This window comes from Silene latifolia, chromosome X (assembly GCF_048544455.1).
Source record: "Silene latifolia isolate original U9 population chromosome X, ASM4854445v1, whole genome shotgun sequence".
Taxonomy (NCBI): domain Eukaryota; kingdom Viridiplantae; phylum Streptophyta; class Magnoliopsida; order Caryophyllales; family Caryophyllaceae; genus Silene; species Silene latifolia.
In genome coordinates, this window is record NC_133537.1 from 339,472,237 (window position 1) to 339,494,760 (window position 22,524).

Below are 22,524 nucleotides of genomic sequence, written 5' to 3' on the forward strand. Positions count from 1 at the left end.
ATTTCTATAATAAGTGTATCTAATTTACCTTCAAGCCTCATTCAAATCTATTTTATTACTCGTGGTACCATTTTTACTTTAAATTGTAAAACAATCGCACAATAAAGTTTTTCAAAACATTTCCTCATTTGTCATAATATGTTATTTCGATTCACAAATTAGCAGCAACTTTCTTTATCTTTTAATACTTCTTGAAAAATAGATATCAAACCTTGTACTTATCAATAATTTGTTAATATCTTATTTATATTTTGATTAATATATATTTTTTTCTTTTTTTTTGTAAAAAACCATAAAGGCCTTAACTTATATTACTAGCATCAGAGAGAGCTACAATACCAAACTCAGCTGGCAAATCCGACGTCCAAAAACGACTACCATGAAACCATGGCATAGCATGTGCTAACAAATGTGCTAACTTATTAAAATTCCTACTAATATGCTTAAAAAAATCGAGTCAAAACTTAAACTAAGCTGTCTAATTTCCTCATATATCGCAAACAACTCACTTCTACCACGTCTATTCCTATTCAAATCTTCAACCACGATCAGACAATCGCTTTCAATGACCACCTTTCTTGACTTCATCCTGATTGCTTCACGCAGACCTAATAATATCGCTTCAGCCTCCGCCATATCTACTGCACACCCCGAGCCACGTTGCAACACCACAGCCCACTCAACCTCACCCGCCGAAGTCCGACTAACCGCTCCCAATCCCACACCTACTCCCTCCACAAGCCCTGCATCCGTATTGATTTTAGACACACCACTACCCGGTGGTTCCCAGCTCCCCAGCCGGCTTCTTTCCACAATACCCGATACCTTATTGTCCTGCACCGACTCCATCTCCCATATGATACCCCAAATTCTCCTCATAATCCCACCCACATCCCACCTTTCCTCCTCAAAAACCATCCTATTCCTCCTTTCCCATAAAACCCAACAAGTAACAAGGAACAACACCCTCTCCTTCTCCCCCAACTCCCTCAAAGTCGCCTCCACCCAATCTCTTACCAAAGCAACACCCCGCCACACCCCCGTACCAATCCCCACCTCCTCCCAAATCTCCTTGCCCCAACCACAACCTCGTATAGCATGAAGGCAAGACTCGCGCTCACTATGGCAGCGAGGACACGCGACATCATCACTACCCAGACGACGAGCAATGTTAACCTTCGTTGGAATCGCTTCATGGCATAATTGCCACATAAAAACCTTAATCCGCGGGAGAACAGGTGCCTTCCAAATCGCCTTCCATAAACAACTTTCGTTAGCAAAATCGGACTGCTCAACCTCCGACGCCCCATCCTCAACTAGCAGCCTATATCCCGTCTTCACAGTATACTCCCCATCACGTGTATGATCCCATACCCAGCTATCCACACCTCCCCCGTCACCAAGTCGAATACTTCTAATTCTCTCAGCTTCAAAAGGCAAAAACAACTCATTAATCTTCGCATCATCCCACCTGTGCTCACCCTCTACCAACAAATCCGCAACCCTCATATCAATATCCGCATCAGCCCGTGGAGAAATAACACACCGTGATCTAGTCCCTGGTACCCATGGGTCCACCCATACCCGGACATCAACCCCCGATCCCACACGCCGCCGAACCCCAAGCCCCATAACCTCCTTAGCTCCAAGAATACTCCTCCACGTATAACTCGGATTAACCCCAATTTCAGCATCCATAAACGAACAATTAGGAAAATACTTTCCTTTCAACACCCGTCCCATTAAACTTCCATCCACACATATTAATCTCCAAGCTTGTTTAGCTAATAAAGCCATATTAAACTTCTCAAAATCCTGAAATCCGAGACCTCCCTTTGCCTTGGACCGACACAAAGTACTCCAAGCAACCCACGACATCTTCCTTCGACCATTATCCGAACCCCACCAAAATTTCGACACCATAGAGCGTAATTCATCACAAAAATTGGCCGGTAGTCTAAAAACACTCATTGCATAAGTAGGAATAGATTGGGCAACTGCCTTTATCAGAGTTTCCCTACCTGCTCGGCTAAATAGCATACCTCGCCACCCTTGTAACTTATTATTCAGCTTATCACGCACCACCCTTGTTAGAACCTGCTTCGAATTTCCTATCACCGTAGGCAAACCCAAATACCTATCATGCTCAGCAACAACACGCACTCCAAGAACATCTTCAACAGCCAGCCGTCTGCGCTCCGCAGTACCCTTACTAAAAGACACAGTCGTCTTCTCCTTGCTCACTAATTGACCCGATGCCCTCTCATACATATGAAGAATCTCCATCACACATTTAGCTTCCCTCACATTAGCCTTGACAAATATAATACTATCGTCTGCAAAGAACAAATGCGAAACCACCGGAGCCTGGGGTGCAACCCGTATCCCATGGATGCCCCCTCTTTCACACTCTCGCCGTAATAAGCTCGAAAGAACCTCAGCACAAATAATAAACAAGTATGGCGAGATAGGATCACCTTGACGAAGCCCACGTTCTGGCACCACCTCACGCGACGGGACCCCATTAACCAACACTCCATATGTAACAGAACGGACACAACGCATCACATTATCAACCCAGCAAGCATCAAAACCCATAGCTAGAAGAACCTTATGCAAAAACACCCACTCCACACGATCATATGCTTTGGCCATATCAAGTTTTAGAGCTAAATGCCCTCCACTTGACCTAGAATTCTTCATATAATGAAATAGCTCAAAAGCAACCAATATATTATCAGAGATCAATCTCCCAGGAGTAAAAGCACTTTGGTTCTCCGACACAAGCATACCAAGAAATAACTTAAGCCTATTAGCTAAAACTTTAGAAATAAGCTTATATAATACATTACACAAGCTAATCGGTCGATAGTCCGCAAGTTTATCCGGCGCCTTTTTCTTAGGAATTAAAACAATGTGAGTACGATTTATTGAACAAGGAAACTCACCACCATTCAGGACACCCAACACCATTTCTATAACAGAGGGGCCGACAATATGCCAATATGTTTGATAGAAGAGTGCATTCATCCCATCCGGTCCCGGGGCCTTTAAAGGGTGCATCTGGCTTAGAGCCTCAACCACCTCCTCCGCCCTATAAGCTGCCCTAAAATGCTCATTCATCGCAGGTGTCACTCTACCCCGTACCCCATCGAACAACCCCTCAACCTGCTCCGGCCTAGCCGACTCAAACAGCTCCGTAAAAAACCCCTCAGCCTCCACCGTGACGGCCTCCCTGCCTACACAAACTGTACCGTTCCTCCCCACAACACGATGGATAGTATTCTTCTTCCGCTGCCGAGCCTTCCGATGAAAGTACTTAGTGTTCCGATCCCCTTCTCTAAGCCAAAGAGCTCTCGATCTCTGTCTCCAAAACACCTCTTCCTGCCGAAGCAGTACATTAATCTCCCCCATCAACCTCTTCCTCTCCTTAACGTTACCAACAGACCGTTCACTTTCATTCAACCAAGCCAACCTCTTCCTTTTACGAGCCAAATCCCTTAAAATTTTACCGATACTCACCCCCTTCCATTTTTTCAATTCGGCCGCGCATCGAGAAATGGTCTCCAAAACATCCCCGTCATCAACCTCCCACACACGCCTAATAGTATCTTCACACCCCTCCTCACCCACCCATATCTGCTCAAAACGAAACTGCTTCCCCATCTCCCCTCCTCCAACGGCACGCCCATCCAATTTAACCAAAATAGGCGCATGATCAGACCATTCTCTACTCAAATGAAAGAGCTTTTGCATAGGGAAATTGTTCACTCCAAGCCTCCGTCTTCATAGCTCTATCCAATCGACACTGTCTATTATCCACCCCACTTTGCCCATTATCATAAGTAAACTCGTAACCCTCATATGATAAATCACACAACCCACAGACATCCACAGCCTCCCTAAAATTATTCATCTGCCACTGTGCCCTCGCTCCCCCCCTGCATCTCGTTAGCAAATAAAATCTCGTTAAAATCACCTATACACAACCACGAAGAATGATCTTCCTCAGCTAGAATCCTAAGATGTTGCCAAGATAAATATCTGTCCTGCACCCATGGCCACCCATAAAACCCAGTCAACCGCCACACCTCAGCACCCTCCCCGATATCCAAATCCATATAATGCGTCGATGTCGACCTAAGACTCACCCTAAACTCCTTACTCCATAGGAAAGCAAGCCCACCAGACCTGCCAACACTATCCACCTCCATACTGCAATAACCCTCTAAACTAGATGATATCCTTCTCATTTCGCTACTACTCAGCTTCGTCTCACACAGAAAGACTAAAGCCGGGGCCTCCCTTCGAATAAGATTTCGAAGTCCGCCTACTGCATCGGGGTTGCCCAGCCCCCTGCAGTTAAGGCTCAGACTTCATATTATGTATAACTAAATATGACATTAGCAATAACAAAAGACGTAGGGGCGTATTTCAGCGTTCATTTTACTCTTTACATGAGTAAATTCCATGTAGTACGTATTATGCATGCACATTTGTCACAACCTAGTTCGGCCTATGGCCTTTTATCTTCATAATACTTCATTTTTTTAATCGTAAGTTGTTATAAAATTGGATATTATAAGTATATCAAAAGTTTTTTTTCCTTCTAATTTAATAAAAAGTGATCAAATACTAATGAATATTTTTTTAATATTAATAAATTATAGAAAATTATTTTATTTTCTGTTTCTAATAATAAAATTATAAAATAATTAATTAATTCTCATTTCTAATAGGAAAATCATATTCCTAATTATAATAGAAAATTTTAATAATTATTATCTCCTAATTCTAATAGTAAATTAGGGGAAAAAAAGTCTTAATAAATTATTAATTTATTTCCTATTTCTAATAGGAAAATTGTAAATAATTAATTATCTCCCAATTCTAATGCTAATAGTATAATTAGGAAAACCTATTTCTAATAGGAAAATTGTAAATAATTAATTATCTCCTAATTCTAATGCTAATAGTATAATTAGAAAAAAAAAAGCCTCCTTTAGTTATATATATTGATTTTCTGTTTTGGGTCAAACCTTCACGAATTTACTCTTGGAATCTTTGCCGAAAGGCCTCGTATTTTTATATTTTGTGGTTCTTATAAAGATGATTTTCCATCTTTACATGACCAATATGAGACATAGGTTTGCACCTAACAAAGTTCATATCCGGGAATCCATGGAATAATTCGGGGGTAAATTTTAATTGGGTGATAATTATCGGGGAAGTTAATTACTTGGGTAATGAGTTCATTGATGATAGGTTTGACATAAGGGTAATAATTACTAAGTAGATGTTTTACTCCCTTAATCATTACCCAGGGGGGAGGGTGGATAATGTATTAGCCTTTCATGAGGGTAGGTGAATAATTATTCTCACGCCAAATATGGAAAATGCACTTTAACTATTACTCACATATTCATCTCCCACCCTCTCCTTCTTTTTACTCTCAATCCAAACAAGTCCTAAGAGAATAAAAATTCTAAAAAAATTCCATCTACTTATATAAAGAAAAAAAAATGAGATTTTCTCATTAAACTATTTTTTGTTTAAAGCATTATTTTTTCATTAAATTCTAAATTATATTATAATATTTTAATAAAATAAAATAAAATAGGTACAAAATTGTAAAATATAAAATTGCTAATTTTTCTTAAAAAATGACTTGATGCATAGTTACACGGTATAAACCAATAAAATAAATTAATATTATTATCCTCGTGAACAAAATTAATTAAGATAATTTAAGAAAAGTTATAAAATGAAATCATTAACAGATAAAAAAAGAGGATCTCATGACATATACTCAAATTTTATTAATTTTGCAGTTTTATTTTTTCTTATATCAAAATATAATGAGCTGAAATATGAAAATTGTAAAGTATAAATTTAGAATGGATATGTAATAAACTAAAAAAATAAAAACTCTATAAATACCGCGTATTTATTACGCAAGATCCATATTAATTGCAATATTAACTTTGTAATTATAAAAGCAAAGTGGGTGATTTAAAATTTCATCTTTATCAACTTGCGATCTCAAAATAATTTCAACAGCGATAGGTCGACGACAGAGGTAGAATACAACAATGAATAGTTGATAAGAGAAAAATAAATTATTTGTCTAAGACGCAGTTGTTTGCAGCAAGTATTTAGGTACAGAGTATTTTTCAGTGAATTTTTGTTTTATACAATCTTTATTTATATTACTGAATCTGTCACTTCGTATAAGATTTGTTTTTTTTTTAAAAGGAATACGGACGGAGTACAACATTATCAACTACAGAGCATTATATTTTCTTTTCTTAATGTTTAAAGGGAGTATTTTGTACGGACTATGGAGTATGTAATATAAACTGACATCAAAGTTTAAATTGCAATATGCAATATTAACCTTGTAATTATAAAAGCAAAGTGGGTAAGTGACCTGTCGTCCATCCGCCATCCGTCATATTCTCGTCATCCGTTTCATCTATCATTCATTATCCATTCGTCATTTATTTAAGTCGGGTTTTTATATATCTTTTAGGATCGGGTGGAACAGTTTTTAATCATGCAGGTGAAATTGACATCCCTATTAGAGACTTACCTAGTAGGCATACCTTTCGCATAGAACTTTCTTATAAGTTTTAACTAGTGTATAGTGTATTTCTATATGACCCTAAGACTTCAATTTTCTGAACTGAATTTATATAAAATCTAAACTTCACTAAATTAAATTTTTAGGATCTAAACTTGACTAATAAAATCTAAAATTAAAGAAAATAATTTTAAGACTAAAAGAGCAAGGCCGACGTGTTATAAATAAAGCCAATAGACATTTTCAGATGGGGAGCCGATTCCTCATTTCCTTGTTTAGTTAACGGAAGATTTAGGTTGTTTCTCTGTCTTGTGTTGATAGTTGAGAGTTGAGACCCTCAACTCAACCTGTAATTCCGTAGTGAATCTGTCAAAATTTGAACCGCTCTGTATCATTAACGACTCTTCCAATCCTAAAATATTCACCCGCGAAATGGCCCGCTAGTGTAAAAGTTAAAATCCAACCTGGCTCACTCGACTCATTGTTTATGAGAAGCAAATACTATGCTAATGACTCGTTCCTTGGAGCTAGAATTGGGCATAACCCGAGCTACACTTGGCGGGGAATTTTGGGGGCTCGAAAGGTGGTGGAGCTGGGCTTGCGGAGGAGAATTGGGGATGGAGTTGACACTCACATTTGGAAGGATGCGTGGATTAGTGGGACGCAAACAGGCCGGGTCTTATCACCGTGTTTTGGTGACCCAAATGTCCTAAAGGTTGCAGACTTGATGGTGGAGAATGGGCGTGCTTGGGATGAGCAAAAGCTCGCCATGTATTTGCTACCTTTTGAACAAGAGCGAGTGCGGAATATAAGGTTGAGTACGGGGCAGGCAAGAGACTCGTGGTTTTGGTGTGTTAAGCGGGATGGTATGTATACGGTAAAGTCGGCCTACAGATTGCTTGAGGGTGTCGATTTGAGCGTGGTTGAACAATCTTCGTGGGAGAAGGACAAGTGGATTTGGAGCCCGCTATGGAAGTCTCAAGTATGGCCTCGGATCAAACTCTTTTTCTGGCAGCTTTGTCACGATGTGATCGCAACAAAGGTAAAATTAGCTAAAAGAGTCGAATGTGATAATATTATGTGTCCGCTGTGCTTTGCTTCTTTTGAGACAGGTACTCATCTATTTCGAGATTGCTCCATTGCGCAAGGGGTGTGGGAGGAGCTGCAACTGACATGGAGGGAGGAGCAGACCGGGAATGAGGTAAGGGACTGGGTGGAGGGATGGTGGAGGGACATGCTGATTTTGAAACGTGAGAAGATGATGGTGGCCTGTTGGGCGATTTGGGAAGCGAGAAATAGTGTGGTCTTCGAAGGTATGCGAGTCCGGGTGGAGCAGATTGTGCGAAGGGTGGACGATGTTATGGCAGAGATTGCGGGGAACAGAGAGGTGTGCAGGGGTCGTGAAGGTGTGGGTGGTGGCAGGAAGGGGGAGACTAACACGGGGTGGAGGGCACCGGAGCATGGTTGGGTGAAAATCAATGTTGATGCGGGTGTCAAGGAGGGAGTTGGTGTCGGAGTTGGGGCAGTTTGTCGCAATGCTCAAGGCCAGGTCTTATAAGGTCTATCGCACAATAGAAAGGAGGTGTGGGAACCACATGTGGCGGAGGCGGTTGCGGTGTTGGAAGGGCTGGAGGAAGCTGTGTGCGCGGGCCGTGACTCGGTTATCGTGGAAAGTGATTGTTCGCGCGTGGTTGATGCTCTCAAGACAAGGAAAACGGGTCGAAGTAGTTTCTTTCTAGTTATAGACGATATTTTCCGTATTTGTTCTTCTTTTGGTAATGTAGTTTGGTCGCATACTAGTAGAGTAAACAATGAGGTTGCTCATGCTCTTGCGCTTGTGTCACCGGGTGTAGTTGGTAAAACCGTGTGAATTGATCAGTTGCCGCCGGTAGCTGATTCTTTGCTTGCTTCGAAGTAATGAATTTACCCAAGTTGGGTTTCAAAAAAAAAAAAAGATGTTATTTAAATATTAATTTTACATCATTTATTTAATAATAATTTAATCATAAACATTTTATAATTATTTTAAAATAAGAACAATATAAGTAATGAACTAGTTTTATACCCGTGTAAAAAATACACGGGTCATAATAGCAGGCACTATCATTAGATATATGAACATATAATTGAGCGTGATTAAGTGTTCAATACCGTGACAATATAAATATTCCATATTTGGAGATTCGAATATTTGATAAATATTAGATATGAATATCGGATAATATACAACCGTATTTTATTAGAATTATATTAAAGGTTTGACATGTTAGACCCGTTGAATGTATCTAAATTGCAACATTTTAGGTAAATTGTCACATTTTAACTTATGTTTTAACAAAAGTAATTAAAATAGGAATATGGGATAGGATTAGGAATTAGATTGAGGAAAGAGGTTAATTAAATAGAATAGAAAATATGGGGGGTCCACATGTAAAAACTTAGCGGCCAATTAAAAGCCAAGAAAAAACTTGACTTTTATACTACGTAGATATGAAAAAAATTGATAAGAAATATTAATTAATTTGAAGTAAATTTTTATTTTATTTCAAAAAGGCTAGACCCATGTGTCGGATTTGATGTACCAAAATGTGTCGGATTTGATGGTCCGTCATTTACTTCATGTTAATTAAGTAAAATGAAAGGAGTATTACATTTAAATCACAAACTAGTATTAAAATAATACTCCATCTGTTCGAATTATTTGTTGTCCTATTTTATTTTTAGGTGTTTTAGTCAATTATTGTCCTTTCTATTTTGAGAATTAATTTGATGATCAATTTGATCATTAATACTCAATTTGGTCCACTTGTCATTTAGTAATTGACCACCTGCTCTTTCTTTAATCTTTGTGCCAAAATTAAAGGACAACAATTGACCGAAACGGAATACATAGTAGACTCCATTATAAATATAGTATACAATAACGCAGGCCTGAAGTCTTTCTCTTATTTTCGACATCATCCAATCCCTCTTTGCATCTCTGCCTTCCCAGGTTTGTTGCCTCGCTCTATCTCTCTTGTCTTGCAGATGTTAAATTTATCGTTCCAATCATTCGTTTAGTTCTCGTTAGAATAATCATCACACATTAAAAAGCAGTCAAATAATTAGAACGGCAGGAATATAGAAAAGTACTTGTGTACTCCGGGAGTACGGTACTCCTTACACAGTAAGAGGATTATACATCTGATGTATTACCTTCAATTCTATAGTTTTTGAGTATTCTAATCAAGTTTTTAAGTTTTATTTTAAAGTTTTTGAGTTTTACTATAAAGTTTATGAGTTTATTCACTTAAAAATTAAGCTCTAAAAAATTACAATAAAACTCAAAAATATTACATATTAGTTTAGTTAAATTTGAGTTTTGACGGAAAAAATATTAAAATTTAACTTATAAATTTTAATATGCTCAAAGAAATATACATATGCTCAAAAACAAATAAAGTTTGAGGCAATAAGCTCAAAAAAAATACATATATGCTCAAAAAATAAAAAAGTTGGATGTAGTACATCCGATGTATGTTCCTTTTTCTCCTCCTTACACTCAAAAGCAATTCACAAAAAAGAATATTTTAATAGCTTGAGTGCAAGGAGTAACGTACTCCCGGAGTACACAAGAATTTCTCAGGAATATATTGTATCGGTGCACCATCCTCTTTATTAAAAGAACAACCACAGTGCTGAGTTGTGGTTGAAAGTACAATTTTTTTATATTCTTTAAATAGTGCCCCACCCACGTTCTCCTTAAATCTTTTATATTCTCCAAAGAATCAATCCTTTACTCCATGCAAAAATCAAGCAACAAGTGAAAAGAGTGTTATTTAGGTTTGGTAAAAATATTCAATAACATGGTTAGTGATACAATGCCAACAAAAATTATTATGAGAAATAATTAAAATCAAAATAATAGTTTTACAAAGATTGAAATTTTATTTACACTAAAAAAACCTTATTAGTACAAAAAACTTGAATATATGAAAGAATAAATCTATGCCAATATGGTAAAAATATATTTTTTTGTACAAAAAATCCGTACAATAAATTAGGTAATTAATTAATTACGGTCGAAATTGTTTTATTCAAATTTGAAAAAAAAAAAAGATGATACAGGAAAAATAATCTAAAGATATGATAATACCCCATTAAAGTAAAATATTGAGCTTTTCAATAATACAATAGCAGAATATAGAATTAATATTTATAACTAATGTCGAAAAGATTAAATTAAACAACGAAAACAGAAAATACAAATCGTGGATGGTCTTATTAATAAATCAAAAAAATTACAAGAAAAAAAAGTTGAAGAAATTATTAGGATAAATCAATGGCAAAATAAAAACTTACCGAAAGATGAACTTAATTATTCAGATAACAAAACATATCGACATTTAAAATTTTGATGTAGGTAGATTAAAATCCCAGGAGAAGGTAAAATGGAATTAGATCTAGAATGATATGGGGTGTGACTTGAAGGAGAATGGGGAGGGTGGTGTACTGGTGGCAAGATAGGGGTAAAATAAATTTAGGGTTAAAGTAAAATGTAAAATATGGAGTGTATTGCTGATAAACATTAAAGGAATGGGGAATATGGGTTAAATGAACTAAACATGGGGGTATTATTTTCCATGTTAATTGGGCTTTATTTTAGCTTGATGGAGTGTATTACGTATGAGTCATTGATTACAAAAAGGGTATTGTTTTACTTCAAAAAAAAAGGGGTATTGTGAGTTAGCGAAGAATTATACTCTTAATGGGTTAGGAGGACGGGTTACGAGTTTTGTTATTTTGGGTTCGAGTAAAAAAAATGTATTGGGTTTATTTTAGGTTTGTCAGATACGGGTTTGTATGGGTTGAGTTTATACGAGTTTCGAACGACTTAGGGTCAGAAACGAGTTAGGGTCAGAAACGAGTTACATTATTGACTTTTTTTTTTGCAGATATTTATTTTCTTTAATTTTAATTATAAACATATGTCATTTTTAGCTTTTATAATTATCTAATATATAATATTAGTACAAATAAACATTTTTCGTATAATATATTCAATAACGGTATGCTATATGAAGTACTGAATTGATACGTAACAAATAGGCTAGACCTGGCAAAATGGGTCAACGGGTCGCCGGTCGGGCCTATTGGCGTCGGGTTAGTTCGGGTCTCTCATTGATTTCGGGTCGGGGCGGGTCATTTCGGGTTTTGAGTTTGTTGGTCCGGGTCTATTTCGGGTTGTTTCGGGTTGGGTCATTTTCGGGGTCAATGAATAATAGAGAAATAGCCACTTCAAGTCTTTTTTGTTCAATTAGAATTATATTTTGTCGGGTCATTTCGGGCCGGTTCATATTCGGGTCGGGTCAATTCGGGTTTTAGGGTAACATTTGGGTGATGTAGTTTGGGTCACTTCGGGTCTCGGGTCCGTCTTTTCGAGTCGGGCTGCTTTTGGCAGGTCTACAAATAGTGACTATATTTGATAAACTTTGCTTCGAAACAAATACTCCGTATAAGTATATTTTGCTTCAAAATTTTAAAAGTTTAGATTATTTTTATCAAGTTAAATTATTTTTATCAATTTATTATATCCATTACTTCTCTTAATTGCATATATTCATTATTTTTTTTTTTTTTTTTTTTTTTGTCAATCGAAGCGCGCAGTTAGTCGCATTACAATAGAGGGGAGGGGGGATTCGAACCTGGGACCTATTGTCCACAATACCTCCGTCTTAACCACTAGACTAAGACATCTTCGGTATTACTTCTTTTAATTGCACAAATCTGTTATTGTATCATTTTCTTTATTATATCCGACATTACTTCTTTTAATTATTTTTAGCAATTGATTATATCGGATATTCAGATTAATGAGTGATTGAAAGGACGTATGGGAGCGAGGTTGTTTTTGGGCATTTTGTCTCACAAAATGGTATCCGTCTACAACTTAAGACGGATAGTGCCCGTCTTAAGTAAGAATTTGTGAAGGCGAAGGGATGTGACGAGCTTGAAGACAAGTGGGTTAACTAAAGTCATAGACTCATAGAGTCATAGCTCATAGGAAAGACGGAAAAGTGTTACAAGCAAGGGAAAAGCTTGAGTTTTGGTTTATTTCTATTGCGCTACTGTTTTAGATTGGGGGTGTTGGGTCTATTCGTAGTGAGGTCGATAGACATTACGGTATGGGTAGATCCGTAGAATGATCAAGTTTTTTTTGCTTTGGTTTTTTATCCGGTAACTTTGTTAAATTACAAGGTTTGTTATGTATAATCTCCTAAATATGAGATATAAAAGTTAAATCATATTTTTTTTCAGCATTTTTTTAATAACAATTATCAAAATAACCATCCCGTGCAATTTGCACGGGTTTAAGACTAGTATTCTTATATTTGAAATACTCATATTTTTTTTTAAGCTGTACCCTTCTTTTGAAAAAAAAAACCTTGACAGGTCATAACTCTCGGCCATGATTACGGCGACTTTTTTTCAACGGGAGATCTGGTAAATACGATCAATATGAAAAAATTGGCCTTTCGGAACTTGAGGCCAAGATACGGTCGGTCAAGTTTCTTCGGTTAAAAGAGTTTGACTAACCATAACTTTTGAAACAAGTACCTAAAGTGACAAAAAAAAAAAAAAAAAAAAAAAAAAATTGAATCAAAGATCTTGTAAAATTCTGTATTTTTAGCATTGAGTCGATATAATCATTGCAGCATAGCCGTAGTAATCCATGGCGATCAACGTGTTTGGGACACCCATAACGAACACACCACTGAAAGGAATGACGGAGTATCTCAACAGGCCGCTACAGGCGGAAGACAGAGCTAGAGTGGCTATGGAGTGGAAGAACACAGAAGGCAAGCATACAGAAGCTCGGAATTTTGTTGATACTGAGAGTAGCCACATACGAATACACCTCCTGTGTCTCGATGTCTCCCTTCCCTTCGATACTTCAAAACGGTCAGTGGGGCGGTTTCCTCCACGAGGTTACTTCTCCAGAGTCTTTTGTGGCCCTTGTTTATGAAGGCACACACGCTTCTACATCCCGACAGTGGGTCATAGGTTGGTTTCAGACTATTTCCGCTTACAACAGGGTATGTTTTACCATTACTACTTCCCAACAATAATTAGTCTTGTGTGATATTGTTTGGATTAATGGTGCAATCGGTTTCACGTCTATATCTGATTTTTTGCAGTGCTACGGTGAGATTCGTCCCAAAGGACATTACTCCATGAGATCGCCCAATAATGTACGCGACTCCCTCAAATCTCTCATTGAGGGTTCAGACATTGCTCATACAGCCCAAGGCGAAGGAGGCGTAATCTTTTCTTCCATGGGAAATACAGGTCTTCCCATATATGAAGCTATCTTGACACTGGAAGGTGCTATAAATGAACCATAATAGCATCGACGTGTGGTTTGTATTTGACACGAAGTAATTATAGGAAGTGTGACTATATAGTCACACTTCCTATAATATACTTCGTGTCGATGTGTGGTTTGTAAGAGTGTGACCTTACCGGTGTCGATATGTGGTTTGTATTTGACTCGTGTAAATGTTATACGGAGTATACTGTAATATATATTACCGGTGTGGCGTTTGTAATATACCGTTTGAAAATTGGGTTTTTAATATTTGAGTTCGTGTTCAGGTGATGTGTCGATAATATTTTGTGAGAGTATTTTTCTACTTCTTTGGAAAATCCGGTAGTTTGATTATGTCGTCGAGAATGGGTTTAACAATCCAGCAGTTTAAGATTAAAGAACGTTCAATTGGCAGGGGTAACTACATTAACATTGTCCCGGTCTTCGATACGACCGATTCCTTCAACTCTAAGTAATTGCATTTAGCTTTTGTGGGAGTGGAAAACCATACATACATGCATACATGCATACATGATACACCTATCAACATCAACGGCCTTTGGATAGAATAATAAGGGGATTGGGAGAGGTGGGTGGAATGTAACAAGAAAGTAGAAACCGTCTTTCAAATTTTTTTTAGGGTAGAGATGGAAGTGGACACACGAGTCGTTCAAACGATACCCCCTATAAATACTAAATACCCCCAAGCATTTTCCGATACCATAACAAGAGCAATTGGCCGGCCGTCTACTTTTAAGTTGATCTTGCTCCAAGCCGTTCTCCAAAAAAAAGGTTTGTTCCTTTACTCAAACAAAAAAAAAAGGATATTCTCTCGTGTATCCCTAAACTTTTTCGTTTTCTAAGATGTACCCTCGTTTTTCACCAAAAAGATTTTGAACGAGAATAATTCTTTGCTACGAGTTCAGAAAACGGTAATTTTTTTTCAAACCAATTATCTCGTCAAGGCCTTGAATTTGAAAAAAAAAATATCACCGATTTTTGAACTTGTAGCCGGTAGGCGGTAGTTATGGTTGGTCAGAGCTTTTTTAACAAATAAACTTTGACCGATGATAATTCCCGACTACGAGTTGAGACTTAGGTGAATTCTTTTTTAAACTGAAGACCTCTTAAAGACGGTCAATTAGAAAAAAAAAAGTTTATCGTTTCCTGAACTTGTATCCAAGAGTTATTAACGGTCAAAGTTTTTTTTTTTCAAAAATAGAGGGGGTACATGAGAGAATATCACAAGGTTTTATTAGTTTGTAAACCCCCTGAGTTGGGATGAGATTGTATTACGTATATATAGAAACATACAAGATATGTAACAAGATAACAACCCTAAATACAAGGCTAAACTAAGGCTAGTATCTAGGAAGAATATTTACATAACTAATTTACATATAATCATATTCACACTAATACGCCCCCGCAGTTTGAGCGGGAGGAGGCCGAACGCACAAGCTGGACCGGAAACGATTGAAGAGGTAACGAGGAAGTCCCTTAGTAAAAATGTCTGCATATTGATACTCAGCGGGAACATGTAAGACTCGAACAGCACCAACTTGTACCTTTTCACGTACGAAATGAATGTCAAGTTCAATGTGTTTGGTGCGTTGATGTTGTACCGGATTGCCAGCGAGGTAAACAGCGGAAATATTGTCACAATAGACTAGTGTGGCCCGAGTAATAGGAACACGAAGCTCAAACAATAAATTGCGAAGCCAACTAGTCTCAGCTACGGCATTGGCTACCCCACGATATTCGGCCTCAGCACTTGACTTTGAAACAGTCGGTTGTCGCTTGGACGACCAGGAAACAAGATTATTTCCCAAGAAAACACAATACCCGGACGTCGAACGACGGGAATCAGGACATCCTCCCCAATCGGCATCGGAGTAAGCTGTAATGTTGAGGGAGGAGGAACGAGAAATAGTTAAGCCGTAAGCAAGCGTACCTTTAATGTAGCGGAGTAGGCGTTTAAGGAAGTGAAGATGCGGCTCACGCGGGGCATGCATAAACAAACACACTTGCTGAACGGCGTAGGTAATATCAGGCCTCGTAATGGTTAAATATTGAAGTGCTCCGGCCAAGCTTCGATAAAGAGAAGGGTCGGAAATGAGAGGACCAGCCGTGGAGCTAAGTTTGGACCCGACATCAGCTGGTGTGGCCGTAGGATTGCAGGAGCTCATGGACGCACGACTAAGAATCTGTTCAGCATAAGTACGTTGCGACAAGAATAACCCAGAGCCATTACGAGTAACATTGATTCCCAAAAAATGGTTTAGAACCCCCAAATCCGTCATCGCGAATTACGTTGCAACAGAGTCGAGCTAGAGGCGGTAAGAATAATATCATCCACATATAAAAGAATGTAAGCCATGTCAGCACCAGAATGATAAATAAAAAGGGAAGAATCGCACACACTACTTCGAAAACCCTGTGAGAGAACAAAAGTCGCAAACCGTTGAAACCATGCACGGGGTGCCTGTTTTAGACCATATAGAGACTTACGCAGACGACAGACATGAGTAGGGGCAGATTTGTCAACAAATCCCGGGGGTTGATGCATATAAACAGTCTCAGCCAAGTCACCATGAAGGAATGCATTTTTGACATCAAGTTGGTGAATTGGCCAGTTACGAGATACGGCAAGACTAAGAACAGTGCGAATTGTAGTAGGTTTCACAACGGGACTAAAAGTTTCATCGCAATCAACACCAACCTGTTGGGATTTCCCATTAACAACGAGTCGAGCCTTATAGCGTTGTAACGAACCGTCACTGTGGAATTTATGTCGAAATAACCATAAACAACGAATGATGTTAGCATCATTTGGCCGAGGCACCAAATCCCAAGTGTGATTCTCAATTAATGCACGATATTCGTCTTTCATGGCAGCATTCCAATTCGAGTCACGGAGAGCTTCATGTGGTGATTTGGGTAAAGGGGATAAAGGCGGGGTTTGCGTGGCAATAAGGGATTTTGGTTTAAAAATTCCGTTCATCGCACGAGTGCTCATCGTGTGAGGACGAAAAGGCGGGGGTGGAGGTGGTGGTGGTGGCGGTGGAGAGGGAGTAGACTGGGCTTGTGACGTGGGGGTGGATGTAGTGGTTGAAGGGTTTGAGAAAACAGGGGAGGTAGGAGGGGTATGTGTGGGTGAGGTAGGGGATGGGTGAGCGGTCTGAGGAGAGGGGGCTGGGGTGTGAGGTTCAGCAGCATGCGTGGGGGAGGCAGGCGTGGTGGGTTCGGGTTCGGGTGTGGGTATGGGTGATGGTTGGTGAGGTGTGGCTATATGGTCAAGAAGGAGGGGGTTAACGGGGTCAAGGAAGGAGTAATTGGCAGGTTTATTTGAGGAGGACTCAGCGAAAGGGAACTTCGACTCATCAAAAGTAACGTGACGCGAAATGTGAACTTTACCCGTGTTGAGATCAAGACACCTATACCCACGATGTTGAGGTGGGTAACCTAAGAAGACACACATAGTGGAACGTGGAGCTAATTTGTGAGGTCGTTTGGCGGACAGGTTTGGATAGCAAGCGCAACCAAAAACGCGAAGATGCTCGTAAGACGGTTCTTTAGCGAAGAGAGCGGAAGTGGGTGAACGGTAATTAAGGATTTTAGTAGGAAGAATATTGTGGAGATGAACTGCAGCATGAAGAGCATCGACCCAAAATGAAGGTGGAACAGACGCATGGTAAAGTAGAGCAAGAACAATTTCATTTATTCGGCGAATCATACGCTCGGCTTTACCGTTTTGTGACGATGTTTGTGGGCATGAGAAACGAAATTGAAGACCAGTTTGATTTGCAAAGGATTTGAAAGAGCTGTTATCAAATTCTCGACCCAAGTCACATTGAAAATTTTTAATGGGAGACTGAAATTGAGTACGTATATATGCTGCAAATTGTCGGAATTTTGTATAAACTTCGGATTTTGCCGTTAGTGGATAAACCCAAACAAATTGTGTAAAATTATCAATAAGAATAAGATAATACTTGTATCCATTTTTACTTAGAATAGGGCTAGTCCACAAATCTGCATGAATAATATCAAAAGGTGCAAGACTAACAGATGACGAATCATGAAACGGCAATCGTTTATGTTTGCTAATTTGACACGAATGGCAAAGACCTGAGCTAGACTCTTTATTGTAGCTAATGACACACTGACTCTTAAGAACTTGAAGAATATTTGGCCCGGGGTGGCCAAGACGACTATGCCAGACATCATTTGAGGAGACGAGGAGACCATGACCGTGACCAGGGGAAGAAGAGGACGTTGAAGACTCGGTGGACACGGGATAAAGCTCGCCATTACTGTCACTCCTCAAGATCGTAGTCCCATTCTGAAGGTCCTTCACAGAAAAACCAAACGGGTCAAATTCAACGGAGACATTGTTATCCTTTGTAAATTGACGGACAGAAATTAAATTTTTGATTATTCGGGGTGTGTATAGCACGTTGGTAAGGTATAAAGTGCGGTTTTTGGCATTAAGGACAGAAGTTCCCGAGCCCCGGACAGGAATGCTATGGCCATTACCAACTAAAATAGACCGAATATTATGTGCATTAGAAGAGGAAATCAGCGTACCTGGGTCAGCAGTAAGGTGCGAGGATGCACCGGTATCCATAAACCAAGGACCATCAGAAGGTGGCTGCAAGTTCATGGCCTGAAAAGCTTGTCCCAAATCAGTCAATTGAGTAGGCTCTGTTTCAGCTATGTGAGCATGACCGCGAGGAGCAGAGGGACGAGGAGAGGACCGAGAGTTAGCCCACGGCTGCCATGGTTGGGTCCAACCCGGATAGGTAGGATAAGGACATGGGGGTGGGGTCCACGGGTAGGGCCAATGAGCCATAGGAAATGGTGAGGGAACCAGAGACGGATTCGAATTGGGTGTTGCAGAGTTCGAATCAGACCGTGGCTTATAATTCATATTACGATTATCACGACGCCGATTATTATTTGGAATGTAATTGGGATTATAATTATTACCTTTGTAGTTTGGGTTGGGATTTACACGAGCCTGATTTGTCGAAGAGGAAGACTTCGATTTTTCATTCCAACCTGACGAATCAGAGGTCGGGGCATTGGACGCAACCAAGGCCGCAGATGGCTCCTCCTGTGCAGACTGATGGTGGAGTTCCAATTCCAACATGCTCCGGGCAGTTTCAAAATTGGGCAAAGTTTGGTTTATGTAGGAAGCAACAGTGTCATACGATGAAGGGAGTCCACGGACAAGTTGAAGAACAAGTCGCTGATCGTTGACAGCCGCCCCAACATCCTTCATTTGGCCAGCAAGATCCCGGAGGCGTTGGCAATAGGCGTCAAGGGACGCCATATTTGCGAGTTTTAAAGTATTGAACTCGTGTTCTAGGGCCGCACAACGTGCGCCTTTGTTGTTGAGAAAAATGTTCTCAACTCGTTTCCAAGCTTCGCGTGCCATGGAGTTATCTTCAAGGACTCGGGGAAGGAATTCATCACTGAGAGTCCCATAAATCCATTGAAGAACGAGTGCATCAATTTCACACCACTCCTCATAAGTGTCATCGGTCTCGGATGGTGGTTCCGTGCCGTCGATATGAGAGAGAACTTTGTGTCCTTTTGCGTGGAGTGTGAAGAGGCGAACCCAAGATGCATACGTAACCTTTGTTCCATCGAGAACGCGGACCTTATTCTGTATATTTGATACTGTGTAGACGGGATGTAAAGATGGTTTTGGTGGGGTTGCTTTGTCACCCATCGAAACGGATGAAGGCAGAAAGGAAAAAAATGAAGATGTGAGGATCGATCTAGGGTTTAGAGACCTACACTGATACCATATTAGTTTGTAAACCCCCTGAGTTGGGATGAGATTGTATTACGTATATATAGAAACATACAAGATATGTAACAAGATAACAACCCTAAATACAAGGCTAAACTAAGGCTAGTATCTAGGAAGAATATTTACATAACTAATTTACATATAATCATATTCACACTAATAGGTTTGTTCCTAGGTTTCGGACTTATTTTTAAATTGTTTTGTCTCCATTGTTAGTCATGGCATGTCATGTGTTCGGGACATCAGTGACGGATGCAACATTCAAAGGGATGACAGAGTATAATCACAAGGCGATACAAGCTGTAGACAGAGCGCGTGTGGCATTGGAGATGAAGAATGCGGAAGGGAAGGATATTGAAGCTCGAAATTTCGTTGATAAGATTCAAACAGCTATTGAGAGAAAGGGCGTAAGGTGCGTAATCTACAATGCTACGGGTGGTCCACTGAAACTGGTGGCGGTATTTGAGTACGCTGGGTGTGTCTCTACCCGTCTGTAATTCAGAATGGTCAATGGGCCTCTTTCGTCCATGAAAAGGTTAATGCAGCGTCTATTACAGCCCTTGTCTTCGAAGCGACTCAGGATAATCCTACACGATAGTGGGTGCTTGGTTGGTATCAGACAAATGATGTAATTAGTAAGGTATGTTTGCTTCTTTTTGTGACGATAATTAATAGGAATAATTATAATAGTTGGGCCTCATCCACCACCTTAAGGTTTTGATTTGGGCGCAATTTATTAGACAATCAAATTATACAATAAGACCGTTATATAGTGTACAACGGCTTTAATTAAAACATATGAAATTACGAACGAAGTCAACATATTACTGACCGTTATACACCACACAAGTATACAACGGTCTTACACAAGAATTAAAAGCGAAAGTAAAGAGTGGATAACGGCAAGGAATCAGACTAAGCAGCAGCCACCAGAGTAGTTGGAGCACCCTTGTAAGCGAGTTGACGAGCCAAAAGAGCTCCGTCAGGCATGGGAGCAGCATAAACCGCTTGATAACGAGGATGATTTGGAATAAAAGGCGCTTTAGGTTCATCGCCTTTCACAGTAATAGCACCTCCAGTGTGCTTACCCCCCCGACCCAAAGATCTTATCGACAACATATCCGGCCAAAATCCCAAGCGCAATACCGATTCCAAACCCAGTAACAAACGCTGCCAGGCCCACGAATGCTGCGGTGGCTGCTGTCTCTGCCACCCCAATTGCAGTAACCAGATAGGTTGCCACTGCTGCCCCTGAAATTTCTCCTATGTACCCGCCTGCCCAACCTGCCCCAAATTCTGCCCCCTCCTTGACAGTTGTTTGCAGCTTGTGATCCGACGAGTAGATGTCCCACGCTGACATGGCTAGTGTGAATATTAGTAGCCCTTTCCCTATTTTATCAGCCACCTTGTACGCCGTGTTTTCCAAGAATGTTCCTCTCCCGGACGATTTGATAATTTCATCGTACACCTTCACATTGTTACAACCGTTGTAATTGGGAATAATTTACAACGGGAGTGTAAAACTATCTAAACTAACTCTTTTTTTTGTAAGTTAGAGCGATTGTAAGTAAGACTTATAGTATGGTACTCCCTCCGTTCCAGTGATATGTTCACAAAATAAATAAAGTGTAAACATATCACTGGAACAGAGGGAGTAGTTAGGAAGCCTAATTAAATGGGAGTCGGATACCTCTATCTTTTGTTCGTCTTCCAACTGCTCGAATGGCTTGTCAAATTCAGACCCTTTTTCCCTCACAAGTTTCTTCTGATACCTGCAAATCAAAACGACTGCTATAATCATTTGTTCACGTTTGATTAAAATATTAAGGAATAAAAAAAAAAAAAAAAAGGTAAACAGATGATAGCGCTATCAAGCAAGTAGTAGATATGAATTATGAAGGAGAGTAAAATAAAGAGACTTGGAAACGAGGTCTTCGAAGGAGTTGCCAGATAGCTTGATGGCTTTGGAGAAATTCCGAGAAGACGAGTCGGCTTTCTTAACGATGGACTTGTACATGGCTTCCTTGAAAACAGATAGCTCTTCAATAAGATCTTTTGCTTTGGACTCAATCTCCCACGGCTCAAGTGAGCCTTCGGTGAGCTCCTTGATCCGTGGAATGAGTGAGTCAGCATGTCCCCTGACTTTTGTCAGGAAATCGTTCCTCAGGTGCACGTTTGCCACCGTCTGCATCCCGAACCCCACAGCCATTTCAAGGTAACTCAGGTACTTCTTGACCACCTCCTCGACTGAGGCATCATCCGTATTATTATTATTATTATTATTATTATTAGCTGCCTTGGTCACGCCTTTGTAGTGGTCGTCAAGGAGTGTCACTGCCTGATCATGAGTTTCCCGGCTGCATCGAAGGTAGTCGCTGCGGTCCCTTTCCGACCTAAACGGAATGCTCTTAATGCGTTCTTCCTCCTGCTGCTGAATCAGTTTCGCCAGTGTCCGCAGCTTCTCCTTTCCCAGAACTACACTTTCCATTACTCCCTACTTTTTATTTCCTACTGTCTATAATTCTTTAAATGATGTACTAGTAAGAGATAGAGGTGGCAATCGGCTCGGGTTAAGTCGGGTCGGGTCATATCGGGTTCGGGTACGTGTCATTATGAGGTCGGGTCATTTCGGGTCAAATCTCCTTGTTGGACTTTGGTGGTCACAGGCCCATTTGTGGGTTTATTAGCAACCTTGGCCCAAGTTTGATTCTTTCTGGGTTTAGTGATCCGAATAACTCCTTTTGTAATCCGAATCGACCCGTATTTCAT

General features: G+C 39.7%; 3 protein-coding genes across 3 annotated transcripts; 1 reads left to right on the top strand and 2 right to left on the bottom strand.

Moving 5' to 3' along the window:
• Window positions 1-414: 414 nt before the first annotated feature.
• On the bottom strand, window positions 415-3,756 carry LOC141621023 (uncharacterized). Its single transcript, XM_074437747.1, has one exon. The coding sequence runs from the start codon at window positions 3,754-3,756 to the stop codon at window positions 415-417; it is 3,342 nt and encodes a 1,113-aa protein (XP_074293848.1).
• Window positions 3,757-19,973: 16,217 nt separating this feature from the next.
• Window positions 19,974-20,353, top strand: LOC141621025 (23 kDa jasmonate-induced protein-like). Its single transcript, XM_074437748.1, has 2 exons — window positions 19,974-20,213; window positions 20,258-20,353. The coding sequence occupies exons 1-2, from the start codon at window positions 19,974-19,976 to the stop codon at window positions 20,351-20,353; spliced, it is 336 nt and encodes a 111-aa protein (XP_074293849.1).
• A 151-nt stretch (window positions 20,354-20,504) lies between these two features.
• Window positions 20,505-22,280, bottom strand: LOC141619342 (uncharacterized). Its single transcript, XM_074436366.1, has 3 exons — window positions 21,675-22,280; window positions 21,446-21,527; window positions 20,505-21,223 (listed from the first exon to the last, which is right to left on the bottom strand). The coding sequence occupies exons 1-3, from the start codon at window positions 22,241-22,243 to the stop codon at window positions 20,840-20,842; spliced, it is 1,035 nt and encodes a 344-aa protein (XP_074292467.1). The 5' UTR covers window positions 22,244-22,280; the 3' UTR covers window positions 20,505-20,839.
• Window positions 22,281-22,524: the final 244 nt, after the last annotated feature.

Coding starts and splice junctions, on each gene's coding strand:
- LOC141621023 (XM_074437747.1), bottom strand. CDS start 3,756: ATGCAAAAGCTCTTTCATTTGAGTAGAGAATGGTCTGATCATGCGCCT.
- LOC141621025 (XM_074437748.1), top strand. CDS start 19,974: ATGGCATGTCATGTGTTCGGGACATCAGTGACGGATGCAACATTCAAA. Junction 20,214..20,257: donor GTCCACTGAAACTGGTGGCG/GTATTTGAGTAC, acceptor TCTGTAATTCAG/AATGGTCAATGGGCCTCTTT.
- LOC141619342 (XM_074436366.1), bottom strand. CDS start 22,243: ATGGAAAGTGTAGTTCTGGGAAAGGAGAAGCTGCGGACACTGGCGAAA. Junction 21,528..21,674: donor TTCGAAGACCTCGTTTCCAA/GTCTCTTTATTT, acceptor TTTGATTTGCAG/GTATCAGAAGAAACTTGTGA. Junction 21,224..21,445: donor AAGACGAACAAAAGATAGAG/GTATCCGACTCC, acceptor AACAATGTGAAG/GTGTACGATGAAATTATCAA.